General features: G+C 44.1%; 1 protein-coding gene across 1 annotated transcript; it reads left to right on the top strand.

Annotated features, from left to right (window-relative positions):
- Positions 1–7,460: 7,460 nt before the first annotated feature.
- Positions 7,461–9,077, top strand: dpm3 (dolichyl-phosphate mannosyltransferase subunit 3, regulatory). Its single transcript, XM_071908315.2, has 2 exons — positions 7,461–7,499; positions 7,966–9,077. Exon 2 carries the CDS (start codon positions 8,002–8,004, stop codon positions 8,278–8,280), a length of 279 nt encoding a protein of 92 aa, XP_071764416.1. The 5' UTR covers positions 7,461–7,499; positions 7,966–8,001; the 3' UTR covers positions 8,281–9,077.
- The last annotated feature ends 4,877 nt before the right edge of the window (positions 9,078–13,954 follow it).

Raw genomic sequence — 13,954 nt, 5'->3', positions numbered from 1 at the left:
ATGAGCTTCGATATGAAAATCCACATATGTGTTTAATTGGACCCATATCCAACGGGAAACCATAGGCCGATTTGGGTTTGCCTCAACCACAAAGGGAAAATAAAAACGTAGAAAAAAGGGAATTGAGAAAAAAATAATAAAGTCCATAGCCTTGACACAAGCCAAGGTTCTTTTAAATGTCCTAATACACACAGATAAAAATACTGCCTCCACCGGGAGGTTTATCTCTGATCCCCCATGATATAGAGGGAGTGGAATGTACTGTAAAGTATGAATACAGTATAGCTTCCCGCCCCCCGTCCCACCCGACCCTCCCTCGCAAGCTTGCTGCACCTCTCTTCTTTAGTCCAAATCTGTAACAGATTGGGTTTAGTCTGACTGGAGGTATGCAGCCACAACACCACATGTAGGGGTCTGCATAATCCCTCCGCTGAGTATTAAGCACACAGCATGGGCATTCTTTTTAAGACCTGGCAGGAATTACCAATACATAATCTCCATGATCATCATTTAGTATAGTTCGGAGGGAGAGGCTGGGGGGAGGGAGGCATCTGAACTCATGAAGGGCCTCGGAGCTATACAATCTGTGAGGGACATAGTGCGCTGTGCCATCTGGAGAACACATAGGGCTCCTAGTACAGTCTGTTGGAATCCTCCAACCCGACTGTCTTAAATAACACGAAGCTAAACCGCACTTTCAAAAGGCCTGATTTGTTTGTTGAACCCACTATGCAGTATATATAGCCTAGGGCGGAATACATTGTTTATGGGGAACCTGCTTAATACTATTCTGTTGAGTCAAAGGCATTATCATGGATCTCTGTGACGGAGGCCTGCAGTTAGAATTAAGTAGGTAGGGGGGTGAAATAAAAATATACATGAATATATAATGTGTTTGTTGCAAAAGCTCAGTGTTTGATGACTGCCACCTACACTTCATAGCACTGGCATTTTGAATTTGATTGGAGAAGTGAATACATTATAAATCTTCATCAGCACATGTACAATCACATGAGGACACAATTCTAATTTCTTGGATAAGCCACTCCTTCTCTATATGTAACACACAGTTGCATTTGGGGGTTATTGGCCAGTGGAACTGCATCACATCCGCATTTTTCATTTCTTTTATTCAGTTTCCTTGACCTTTAAATTCAATAATCTTGGCCTGATATTATTCTTCCAGACATGGCCACTACTGAAACATTTATGCTTCTCTCCCTCATCCATCCATCCGCCCAGGAGACTGAACAGTATTAATAATATACATCTCCCAGCTTTTATCACATTGATAATCCGAATAGAGGAAGTAGGAAAAAAATCAATCAGCTAAATGTTGGCTAAGAGGATTTGAGGGGGCATAGCGGGGCCATCTTCCCTCACTATAATAAATGAGGGGTGACAGTAATGCTAGACAGAGCCCATATGGCCACATACTGTAACCTAGTGCACTGCGATCGTGAGAGGAAGCACAGGGCTAATTCACTTTAACATTTACACTCCAGTGGCATATCCTTTTGTATTGGATTTGTGTACTGTACTTCATTGCCTCCGTCTAATGATGCGATGTGTATTATGCAATGAAAGTGTAGTTTATTGCATAAATCAAACAGCATACAGAGCAAAATGGGACTTCTAACAATTGGAAGGCCCTCTGATATCAAGCATTAACATTACCGAAAGACTCAAACCAAAAACTTGGATATCCCATCCCTTAAAAATGATTACATTCTGCACCCAGAGAAACAGTTCGCTAGTTTGAACCATTAAAATCCAATCTTTTAGGGTTCCTCAAATGTATGCGTGGGAAGTGGACCTCCTCCTATAATGGATTTATCAAACTATATTAAATAGCCTTTGGCCTTAGGGTGTAACTTTAAGGCTGGTGTAACTTCAGATATATATCTTTACACTCTGCCTGTAACTCATAACAACTAGGATGTTATTATTTCCATAAAGCTGAGGTGTGGAATAGCATTTTGGTGAGTAATGATACAACATTAATCGTAACACATGGTGTGAGCGGGTGTGGGACCGCCGCACTGGTGGTAGAAACGCCATTTTTGATTGAGCTTTGCGTACTGTGTGACACATCCATACGGGAAGTCTGTCAGGCAGGCGGGCTGTCGCGTATTTTGAGTGGTTTTCCACCTTGGTTAAACATGCTGAGTCGGACCTCAACAGCCCCTGCACAGTTAAAATTCCAGGTCCCTGAAAAGCGAAAGCCAAGGCAAATCAGAATGTCAACAGGGGATCCGTAAACCACACATGTTTCCTGGACGGCTCTGTCAAGACCAGCTGTGCATACATCAGCCTCGATGCCCTGTGTGCGCAGTTCACCGAGATGGATGGATATGGAGGGAGAGACAGAGAGAGAGAAAGAAAGAGAGAGAGAGACAGACAGAGAAACAGAGAGATGTGAAGACAGATACCAATGGAAGCGTACAGAAAGTGAAGTGGAGGAGGGGAAGTTGGGAGCCGAAAGGTATTTGATCTGTGAAAAGAGAAAAACAGACTGACCGTCTCTCTGAAGTTTGGAGACTCTTAGTCCTATCTGTTACCGTGTCAACACTTGGCCCGCCCGACCCCCTCCCTCCATCCCTCCCTCCATCCCTCCTTACCTTCCAAATGCTCACCAAGTTAAGGGGTTAAAGGTTGGCAGGTGCCTGAGGGGGCAGCCAGCAGACTGTGGGTCAGATTTCTGAGAGGTCAAGCAGCAGGGGTCTTGGTGGGGGGGGGGGGGACAATATGGCTAGTGTCCAGAGCAGAAGGACTGGTCAACGCAGACCAGCAGTCTAGCCTAATCAACTTCATCTATGGGCAATGACGGACAGCCACGCCTGCCTGAGATGGCCACAATCAGCTTTCAGGGAATTACCTACTACCCAACGCAAATCCATAATCCTCGAATCCTTGACCTTTCACAATTTCAATATAAAGTCAATGGCAGTCACAAATGTACAGTGCATTTGTATAATCATATTTCAACTTCAAACACTGTGCCAACCACCGTGTTGTTACAGCTCCTGAAATAACCAAATGTGGGTAATAAGTGAGGGTTACTGATTACATTATATGCGACATACTGCGAATTAATCAAATTATGTAATTTGTTTCAACACAAAACAGACAGCCTTTCATTGTAATTAGATTTTATAGACAGCATACTGATGCATCCATACATGACTGAACCCCTGTGATTTATCTGATCTTACAAAGCAACATGACATCAGCCCTGATTACCAAACCTAATCTGGTAGAACAAGAGAGGACATTGCCAACATAATGAGAGACTAAGGGCAATATCCTGTATGCAGTCAATGACGCTCAGATCCATCGTCTGGTCTTAATGAGTTTTTGCACGTAATTGCATGCTCTTTTTGGCATGTTTGGGCTTCTAATGCACGCTCCAGTTTCTCCAAAGCCCCTCATTATATCAATGTAATGAATCAATAATGTCTGCAATCCCTACATCCAAATCAATGTGGTGTCAGCAAGAGAGGCAGATAATCTGTAGCACCCTATATTGTGTGCCTGATTGTACACAGCCAAAAAATCTGATTAAATTCACCTATAGCTACGACTACATCCTCTGACCTGAGCCCAGGCACCAGATCTATCAAAGGAAAGCGACCTAGTGAGCAGACAAGACTAGTAGACAGAGTTCCCCTCCTCCTCCCATTACCACCCATTATCTAAACAGAAGATGAGATCAGTTTATTCCAGTCTAGACATGTAGCCCTACATCATCAGCCCCTTGCTGGGTACACTGCACTGACCCACATTCACCATTTATAATCAATACCTCCTCAGGTCCCGTGCACGGACTCGCCTATCTGATGTTGAAGGAAATTGCACAGTCCAATTTAAAATAGCCCAGGGGGGACTTTCATAACCATGTGCCAATTAGTTCCACTGTCAATAATGGTAATGCTAAAGGACATTGTGTTCTAGGGCGAGAGGAGAGGATAGATAGAGGGAGGAGGGAGACATCATCAAGCTTATGCCCGTTGCTCATTGTTAATGGCTGTTACACTGACAAGAAGCATTTGATCAGACACACACACAGTAGGCTGTGGATGTGGTTCGAGGGGGTAGCGGTATGGGGCAGAATTATACACCCATGAAGATAATCGGTAATGACGTCTTATAAAGGTCAACAAACAAAGCACTAGTGGGACAAACACAGGCCATGTGATGAGATTCATTAGGACAGCATGGAGAGCGAGGGAGGAGAGCGGGGATGAGGGGAGCGCATTCCTCCTCCGTTTCATCGCGGCCGTCACAGCAGCAGCTGAAACAGGTGTGTGTTTTCACTCGGGGCACCGAGGGCAAGACAAGTGCCATTCTCACATGGCTCAGACCGGTCACACTTGACCACACTCTGACCTCACACCCACTTGAGTAGCCTAAGACTTCATTAAGTAGGCCCTAAGCACCGCAGGGGTCCCACAACCATTATGTCAACAGTTTACAGACTCCTGCTGTCCCTAGATGATCTTGGCTGAAGGATATTTGTGAACAGTCTGCTTATCAATGTAGAAACATTCAGGAGCGCTGCAAGGAATTCTGGGCCGCCTGACAAGTTGCTCCCCACCCTGATCGCACCGGATTTAGTACAGTATCGCCTCGCCTGTCTGAAGGGCCCCTTCTTACGAAAAGTTTTCCGTCTTTTTCCCCCCGCTATCGGCGTCCCTGGAACCTGGATGTGGTGACACACTGTTAGTCACCCCATCCTGGGTACAAACACATCTATTCACACACACACACACACACACCCACGTCTCATGGCAACGTAACACACGGCTAAGGTCTCCAGCTCAGGAAACAGAGGGTTCCTGTTTTTGAGTCCAAGCTCTATTGTTATCTTAACCAGCATTTTGATTCTCTCTCTCTCTCTCTCTCTCTCTCTCTCTCTCTTTCTCCCTCTCTTTTTCTCTCTCTCCCCCTCTCTCTCTCCACACACACTTGAGATATTACACAATACTTATCGAGCCACATCTCGTTCCCTAATTTGCTCTTTAATACCACAAAGTCTTATCTGGACCTTTCACTCTGCTAATATTGACATAACCAGAGAGATAGAGTCAACACAACTCTCCATTACCACTTTTCCTGTTTTATCTGCTCCTTATCTTCCCTCTCTGGATGGAGTCGCACAGTCACTCCTCTTTCTGCACTTGAGAAGAGATACTTGATCTCTTCTTCCATCAGTCTGTCTCTGTCTCTCACTCTCTCTCTCTCTCTCTTTTTTTTTCTCACTCTCTCCGTCTGTACTCCTATGCTCACTCCCTCTTGTGGGAACCGAGGAGCTGTATGCGGCGTGTTGCGCAGTCGAAGGTGTTAGCGGATTGAAGAAAAGTCTGGATAAGCAACAGCTGGATTTAATGCACCATTAAGGTCATTGGTTGTTCAAGCTGCACCTGCAAATCCCCTGATTTCACCCCCTTTCTAAACCTCTCTCCTCTGTCGGCTCCCTCCTCCTCCCTCGCTCCCTCCTCTCCCCTCTCTTGCCCTCTCCTCTTTCCTCCACATAGCCGGTCACCCTTTCTTTTCATTCCTGGCCTCTCAGCTTTCTCTCTCCCTCTCTCTCCCCCTCTCTCTCTCTCTCTCTCTTTCTCTTTTGCCCTGTCAGCTATGAAATCCCCCTCTCTTTCTGGCTCTTTATCTGGCTTTTGCCTCACCCCTCTCTCTCCCTCTAGTACTCCATATCTCTGTCTCCGTTTCTGTCTGTGTCTGCATTTGTTTCTCTCTCTCTCTATCTCTCTCTCTCTCTCTCTCTCTCTCTCTCTGTCCCTCTCTCTGTCTCATTCTCAATCTCTCCCCCTCCCAGGCTGTTGTGTTGTGTCTGCCAGGCCTTCTCGGCCGGAGCACAGGTTTCCTGAGTACTGGAACGGAACAGGAGCTGGCAGGGAGATACACTGAGAAAAGCCAGCTTGACTGTTCCCACTGAGCGTCACACGCGCTCACACTGCTACTCACACTGCTACTCACACTGATGCAACACAGGCACGACAGAGCACACGGCGTGCTGTACCTAATGATGCAGCGGAGGGTAAACCCGCCTGGACTCAGTTTACCAACCGCTCTATCGAAGAAATGGAGCATACTGACCTTGACGACCTGATAGAAATCTTTATTATCTAAAGTTTTATTTTAGAGTGCAGCAAGTCGCATCAGGCTGGTGTAAGTTGCATGAAAATAGCGGTTCTGAGGATTGAAAGTTTTTTATATTGGTGTTTCTTTGCTTTATGATGATCATGGACTGCAGTTCATAGTTTACCCTCTTTTTAATTTACCACTACATTCATGTCTGTATCCGTGGGTGTGCAAACAAATGCACAGATAGGCCTGCGCTCTAGTTCAATGTTGGGAAAACCACATGCAATAAACATGGACAGACATTTATAGCCTTGTCTTATCACAATATTTTGACTGTTTTAAAGCGCCACAAAGTCACGCACAAGATTCAGCATCCTGGAACCGCACTGCAAACCGAAATATAATTGTTGATTTCTGCATTTATTTATAAAGATTTACACTTTCCGCAAATAGACATAAACCCCCACTATCTTATGCTTGTACATATTACACCCCGCATAAACACAAGAAACAGGCTTTGCCCCTCTGGCCGGCACGCACATCGTCACTTACACTACTAACACTGGGGCAGACAAACATAAACACCAACGTCCCAAGAATAACTCTCCATTTTGCCAAAAGAATGATGTTTATGTCTCAGTGGCTCTTTAGTGTCTCCGCGGCCCCAGCTAAGTGAATGATGTTTACGTCTCCCACTCCTCTTGATTTCACTCCAGCGAGGTCCGTGCCCTCTGCACTCTGACAGCCCCAAGTTCACCACTCTGAATGAACGGATGTGACCCATAGCACCTAAAGAGCCACTGAGATCTAATAACAACGCGCTCCCGGCGGGCCCCTAATGAAATTCTAGCAACTGTTGTTGAATTCCTTGCTTTGGCATAACATTAGTATTTATAGATGGCTCTTAGCTGGTGGTAATGGTAATGCAATTTTCAAAATGGCTTTTCTAAATTGAGGGTATGAGAGAGAGAAACAATTAGGGGGCTAATGTGTGTTGAAGCTTGACTGGGGGGCTCATTAAGGACTCAATCAAAACAGATTGTTCTCTCTCTCTCACCAGACAGGCAACTGGTGGGTTAATACATCAACAGTCTAGCCGTGTTTTTTTTATTTTTTTTTTTTATATATATATCTCATGGGACGTTTCTGTGATCCAAACAGACAGCAGCAATGTTAAGATGTAGTGTTAAGTATTATATTCTTGGACAGACCCACATTACATAGCAATTATTCTATCCTAAATAGAAATAGTGAATATTCTTCTAATCACTGGCGCCCTATTTCTCATCCACTCCTATTTTACGATTAGTTAGTGGCTGACAACGTCATTTCCCACAAGGCACTGCGGCTTGCCACGTCATATCTCTGCGCAGAGCTGAGTTGGCGTTTGAGAGAAGGTATGATTATTCCTACTATACGTGATTTACTGTGATGCTTTTAAAACAATCATTAAACGCAAGAGGCCGTTTTGTTAAGATACAACTGTTTCACTGCCAAGTAGCAGTCTCCCTGCGTATTGTATTATAGAGCTACTGTTGTGCTTTACAGCTAAAGCTAACGGCAGCTAACGTAATTTGGTTGAATTTGTCACGGAGATGTACCGATTTCTCGATTGTATACGTCTAGTTTAGAGGTTTTGTTGAATCTCTATTCTTTTAACGTGTATAGTCAGTAACGTTATGGAAGACGTTGTATCTTTAGCGTATTTAATCCCCGGAATATCGCCTTGCTAGCTACAAACAATCGTTTAACTGAAGTCAGCATGTTGAGCACTCGTAAAGTCGTATTTTTGGCTGTGGGTGCACCTTTCTTGTATCCGTGTTGTTATGACTTATACCGTCACCGTTTCTTTCTCTCTGTCAGGTTGTGTATCGACTGCTGTCCTGGTCCTTTCTCATCATGACAAAGCTGTTGGAGTGGGTGTTTGGCGTGTCGGTAGTGGGCGCAGCCTGGGCTCTGGTCACTTTCGACCTGCTGGACCTCAGCCTACCACAGACTTACAAGGAGGTCGCCTGGCCCATGCCTCTGTATCTGTTGGTGTCGTTTGGCTGCTACTCCCTGGCCACCGTGGGATACAGGGTGGCCACCTTCAATGACTGTGACGAGGCGGCAAAGGAGCTGCAGGAACAGATAAAAGAAGCCAAAGAGGACCTGAGGAAAAAGGGGTTGAAGATGTAAAACTAGAGAAGCACCGTCTAGAGACTTTTGAGAGACTGACAGGAGACACAAAAGCTGACACACACCAGTTGCTTATCCCAGACCGCTTCACCATTCAGTGTCCACACTTGTGATGCAGGCAGGTCATTTAAAATCATGAGGATGTGATCGTGCTCCGAGTGTATATCCATCTCTTTCCCGTTACTTTCTTACCAGCAGATATGATCTGAATATCAATCATCGCTTACATTTTTAGCAGTGATGTTAGTGTTTAGACAGCCTGACATCTTGTTAGAAATTAGATATTGATCAGCTGTACTTGAAGAAATGAGAAATGCAAGTAGGCCTAATGGATGAGTTCCTGAGTTACTCTACAATAATTTCAACAAAGAGAGCAGTTTGAATGTAATTTAATGTAGAAAAATCTGCGTCTTCGCGTCACCATTTCAGGACCTCTTTGTTTTTGTAAGGAAATAAATGTGTTTCAGGATTCTCTGTGTCATATAGCACATCCTAAAAATATTCTCTGTAACCAGTTGCTGGTCACTGTGATATGCCAACTAATGAAACCCAAGGGTTACACTGGAACAGAACTGACAAAGATTGCTTCCATAGGGAATTCTTAGCTGCTCTCCACCCACCTGATTTCAAAAAGGCTATTATATAGACCTAGTTGTGTGTGCCCGGAGGTTATTGCTTGTCAGTATGTATCGGCTAGATTTTATCTTTTAAGAATTGTACATTCCATTGTCCGATTTTAGACTATGTGCCCCGAGGCTATTGCTGTGACTTAATTAAATCGGAGTCTATTTTCCTCAGTTTTTCTCCCTGGAAATGCTTCTGTGTGGGTTGGGGGTCCGGGTGGGGCCGGGAGGTATGCGAGTGGGTGCATGAATGCTTGCAAATATGATGAATGTCTTCTCCAATCAAGAACCACATGGCCTGCGGGCTCTATATCTACTGCTCAATGCCTCCTTCTGTGCAAGAGACAGATCTCTTTTGTCCCACTTTGTAGTTAACAGCATAAAATATACATGACATAGCCTTTCCCTCTTTTCCCTTACAGAGGTTTATTTCAGTCAGAATATGTAAGCTAAGTATGTAGTCCAGAACTAATCTGATTTTGGCGAGTACAGTTCTTTGTGTCAGCCTTAAAACGCTGCCTATGCTCATTTTCAGTGACTCCTGCTGTGCATAAACAAAGCATAGCCTGGCCAAAGGCATCATTATAGGGTTTCAAAAGCTCCCATAACTTCAGAACAAATCCAAAAGAGTTGGCAGTTCTCTGTGTGCAAGATCTGCCTGTTGTGCCGTTTGGCTGCAGCCCCATCATGCCTTGCAACGTCACCCCCCATGAATATCTGCAAGCTGTTGCGAGAGCAGACTGGATGAAAGGCAACCTGTGATTTACCAGAAAACCTTCTCGTTTGGCAATTACACCAAAGGCTTCCCTTGGTAGGCAGTTATGTTCTTACTCATAGCCACATGTGAAATAGTTAATCACTTTTCTTTGTCACCCTTCTCCCTAAATCCAACTTTGAAGATATCCATCTGTTCAATAAATTTCCGCAGGCTGTCTGACAAAAGCTTTTATTTGGATAGGCCTAACATTCATACATCTACACATAAGTGTTGACCTCCCGTTGTCATGTGAACATGCAGTATAAGCAGTCATGAAAAACAAGCATTTTTGTACCTTTTTATTTTAATCCCTTATGTCAAACAAAAATAGCCATCAGCCACCTAGACATATCCGTTAACATTTACATAATACCAATGTAACTGTAATCTGATGCACAGACAGGGATGTGTATGAAAGCCGTCCCATTAGAAATGACCTCTCGCATACTCTGTCTCTTTTTTTTTTTTTTTTTTTAAATCTCACTGCATTTTGTTTATGGCACGCGTGAGAGGATTACCATCACCGCTGCTGTTGTTTGCTGGGTAAGAGGCAGCAGTCACAAGAGAGGATGCGCCTGATATAGTACTGTAACTCGAAGCGCTGAGCAAAATCCATAATAATGATTGCATAGTAATTCTGTATCTCTGCCTGCATACTCACTTGCCTCGGAGGTGAGAGGTTTGCCCCTCTGGAGAGAAAGCTGCGGAGCGCTGCCTTTGCATTTCAATGGTCTTCTGAAAGAGTCAGTGTTCTCAACTTTGTGAACTGTTATTTAGATGCATCATTTTAGCAGGGCAGCAAGAACGGGCCTTCAGTTGTTATTTAAACCCTTTGGCCGTCAGATGTTGTGGAGGAATAAAACTAAATTGAAAACTGATTATCTTTTCTTGCTTCTTGCTGAAGGTATGTGACATTGACAGTCCAGCAGTACAGGTCCTTCATTCGTCCAAAGTAATCTCCCTGAAGGTCTCACCTCTATTGAAGGAATTCAGTAACAGTTGTTTTTTTTTTTTAACTCAGTTTTTATTTCAGTTTCAGCAACTTATACAATCATATTCACAATTTTGTCTACTGTTTTTTCTGTTTTTTTTTCAGCTGTACCTATATGCTTTATAGATAATTTAACAAAAAAAAAAAAAAAAAAAAAGGGGGGTGGAGGGGTGGGATAGGGGTCAGGGAGGGGGGTATTTTTTAGCTGTTCCATCAATGCCTTCCTTGCCACCTTTGGATCTTTTGTGAAATTTTGGTGGAATACTTCTTTAAGGGCCTCAAACACCTCTTCCCAAAATGTTCTTAATTTAGGGCATGTCCAAAATATGTGGGTATGGTTGCCAATTTGTGTACCACAATTTCTCCAACATTTATTTGAGTGTGTTGGGCCCATTTTAGCCACGATTTCTGGTGTCCGAAAAAATCTCGTAATTACTTTCCATTTGAATTCCCTCCATGTATTTCAATTAGTTACTAAATGTGCTTCAGTGCACATTTCTTCCCATATGTCCTGAGGTATGTCTGTGTTAATTTCAGTTTCTCATCTCTCTTTTATCTGTAGTGTATTATTCAATTAATGCCTAAAAATATTTGGTAAAAATGACATAAAACTTTCTTATCCCCGTTTGTAATGTTATCAAGAACTCTTCAATTGGAGTGGGCTCCAAGACTTTATCCCATTCTTTATGTTTTGTTAAAAAGTTCCTTAATTGTAAATATCTGAAAAAGTGTGTTAGGAAGTATAAATTCCTCTCTTAACTGTTCAAATGATTTAAGGCTGCCATCCTTATGGAGTTGGTGTAGATTAGTGAGTCCATGTTCTGACCATTTTCTAAACCCTGGATCTATATGGGAGGGTACAAAATCCTTTATAAATCCAATATTGGTTAGTGCTGAAATTACTTTAGGCAATCCAAATGATAGTTTTATTTTCCTCCAAATTTTTAGTGTGACTCTAGTCCATTCACCCATTTGAGTTTCTCTTAAGGGGACGTGTAGGAAAGGCAAGGTCTGTAGGGGCCTCACACATGGAAGTCAGTAACAGTTTGAAATAACCTACAGAATAGAAGAATGGCATCCCTTCAATGCAGATACCTTGAATTACATACAAGATTACTGTACCGTCTGCTGAATGTGAGACCGTTTCAAAATGCATCACAAGTGTATGTGTGGGCACCGAGCCTGATATGAAACAGACATCTGTGATGGTTAGTCATAAACACTCCTAAATACTAACAAATACTATCCATCCTCCCTTATATTATTAACTGTTACAGGTCACTTTCAGGTGAGAGGTTAGTCCAGGATCACTCCATGGGAAACATATGAATTAAACACAAAGTTTACCAAAGTTGAGATTCCATTGTTTCTACATCGAACATGAGAAGCTGATTTGTTCTGAATGATCTGAATTATTCATCCACCCTTGTATCACAAAGTGGTAAGTTCTGTATGCTTCTTCATGTGTCAAACTCATCTTACATCCCTTAGTGATATAGCATGCCTGAATGCTTACTCCAAAATCCTCTTTGTCGCAACTGCGGTTTTTTGTGCATGTATTCTTTTCTGGAGTTTCTGGAGTACGAGTGCCATTTACCAGTATTTCATGAGTGGTCTGTCTGTCTGGCTTTGGCAGGGGATGATTTGACAGTCGGCGAGGCTGAGAGCGATGACTTACGCGTACAGAATGTTCCTCACCCTCTGCTCTGAAGTGGCAAGGTGAAAGGCGTCAGACACAGCGACAGGAGGGCTGAAAAACAGGAACAAACATAACAGGGACAGAGGCAGAGAGAGAGAGCGGGGCGAGCCGCGGGGTCGCGCCCGCAGCATGGCCCCACTGAGACCTTCAGACACTATAAAAAACCTTTGCTAGAGACAGTCAGTGACACTGCCGGGAGCAAATCCATCCGCATAGGCTGAGAACCAAGACTGAAAAATGATAGGTTATCGTTTTTCCTCACAGAAAAGACTTTTTCCCACCCACACATTTCACAGCAAAACCTCAAACCCATCTAGAGACGGAGAGAAAGAGAGATGGAGTTAGTTGACGAGGCCAGAGAAGTAAAAGAGAGGCGATATGGTGGAATAGCAGATTTGGAGATACAAAGGGAGTGAACAGCAATAATGACAGGATGAGAGAATGAGAGAGCAACGTGAAGTGAAATCAAGACAGTGATAGACAGGTAGATAGATAGATAGACAGACAGACAGACAGATAGACAGATAGACAGAAGAATAGAGGGGGGGAAAGAACAAAAGAAGAGGAATAGAATGAGAAAATGAGAGGGAATTAAAAGGGAGAGAGTGAGTAAGTGACACAGACAGGAAACCAAAGCATGAGCTGGAAAACAAGACAGATGACCGTGGCAGAGGCGACGGCCCAGAGCGTGTGACAGGACTGTTTCGGGAAGAGGAGACCACACCCGACCGCCGGCCGGTGGCAGGGGGCCAGCAAGTGCCCTGATTGCAGCACAGGCTCCGACTGCGCTCTGTGTGCGCCGACAGTGACCGAGGTGTCCCAACCTCGGTCACTGTCACTGTCGCCCCATCAGGGGAGGCCCCATCAGGGTTTATAGGGTATTGAAGATGCCGATTCTCTGTTGTTCGTAGTAAATCTGAGGAAGACTTATTTGCTCGAAGCGTCACTTCTGTATTAAATTCTTTTTTGTGTGCGGATCCTCTGTTGTATTTCCTTTCCCATTAGCCCCTTCTGACCTGGCCTCTCTGTCATCTAAATCCATTATAACCAGCCATTAGCAGGGATCAAGCAGAAGAGGGAATAAAAGGGGCTTCCGAACGACACTCAGGCAAATTTAATCTGCATCGCCCAACTGCATAAAGATGATGTGAATGAGACTAAAAAGTCACATATGGGTCAGCCTATTGTTCTTACGCTGCACACAAAACAGCTGCTTTTGATGCTTAAGGGACACCGGCTTCCCATTTTGGGGCAGGATGGAAGGATATAAAAGCTGCAAATAACTACAATAACATTAGGTAACCTCCCCAAGGCCTTGTAGTGCAGATACTCCTGGCTCCTCTGAGCGGGTTAACATACGCTGGCAGGCAGGCCCGGGACCGGCCGTCACGCGTCCTGCTGATAGCGAGGCCTGACTCAGTCCAGAGACACAGAGATAGACCAGCTGGCCATGCCAAGCCGACTCTGCTGCCCTCTGAAATGTGCTGCTTTCTCGCTGCGTCTCGTGGCCTCCTCCCAATTTTTAGTGTCACATACTCTTGGCTCAGCTCTCGTTTTGTTAAACCCGTCGACTGATACATCGGTCAGTGTCCTGTTTTACTGGT

Source organism: Centroberyx gerrardi, chromosome 19, assembly GCF_048128805.1.
Source record: "Centroberyx gerrardi isolate f3 chromosome 19, fCenGer3.hap1.cur.20231027, whole genome shotgun sequence".
Taxonomy (NCBI): Eukaryota; Metazoa; Chordata; class Actinopteri; order Beryciformes; family Berycidae; genus Centroberyx; species Centroberyx gerrardi.
The sequence above is the reverse complement of the archived record's forward strand: the minus strand, read 5'-3'. Positions and strand labels throughout refer to the sequence as shown.

Coding starts and splice junctions, on each gene's coding strand:
- dpm3 (XM_071908315.2), top strand. CDS start 8,002: ATGACAAAGCTGTTGGAGTGGGTGTTTGGCGTGTCGGTAGTGGGCGCA.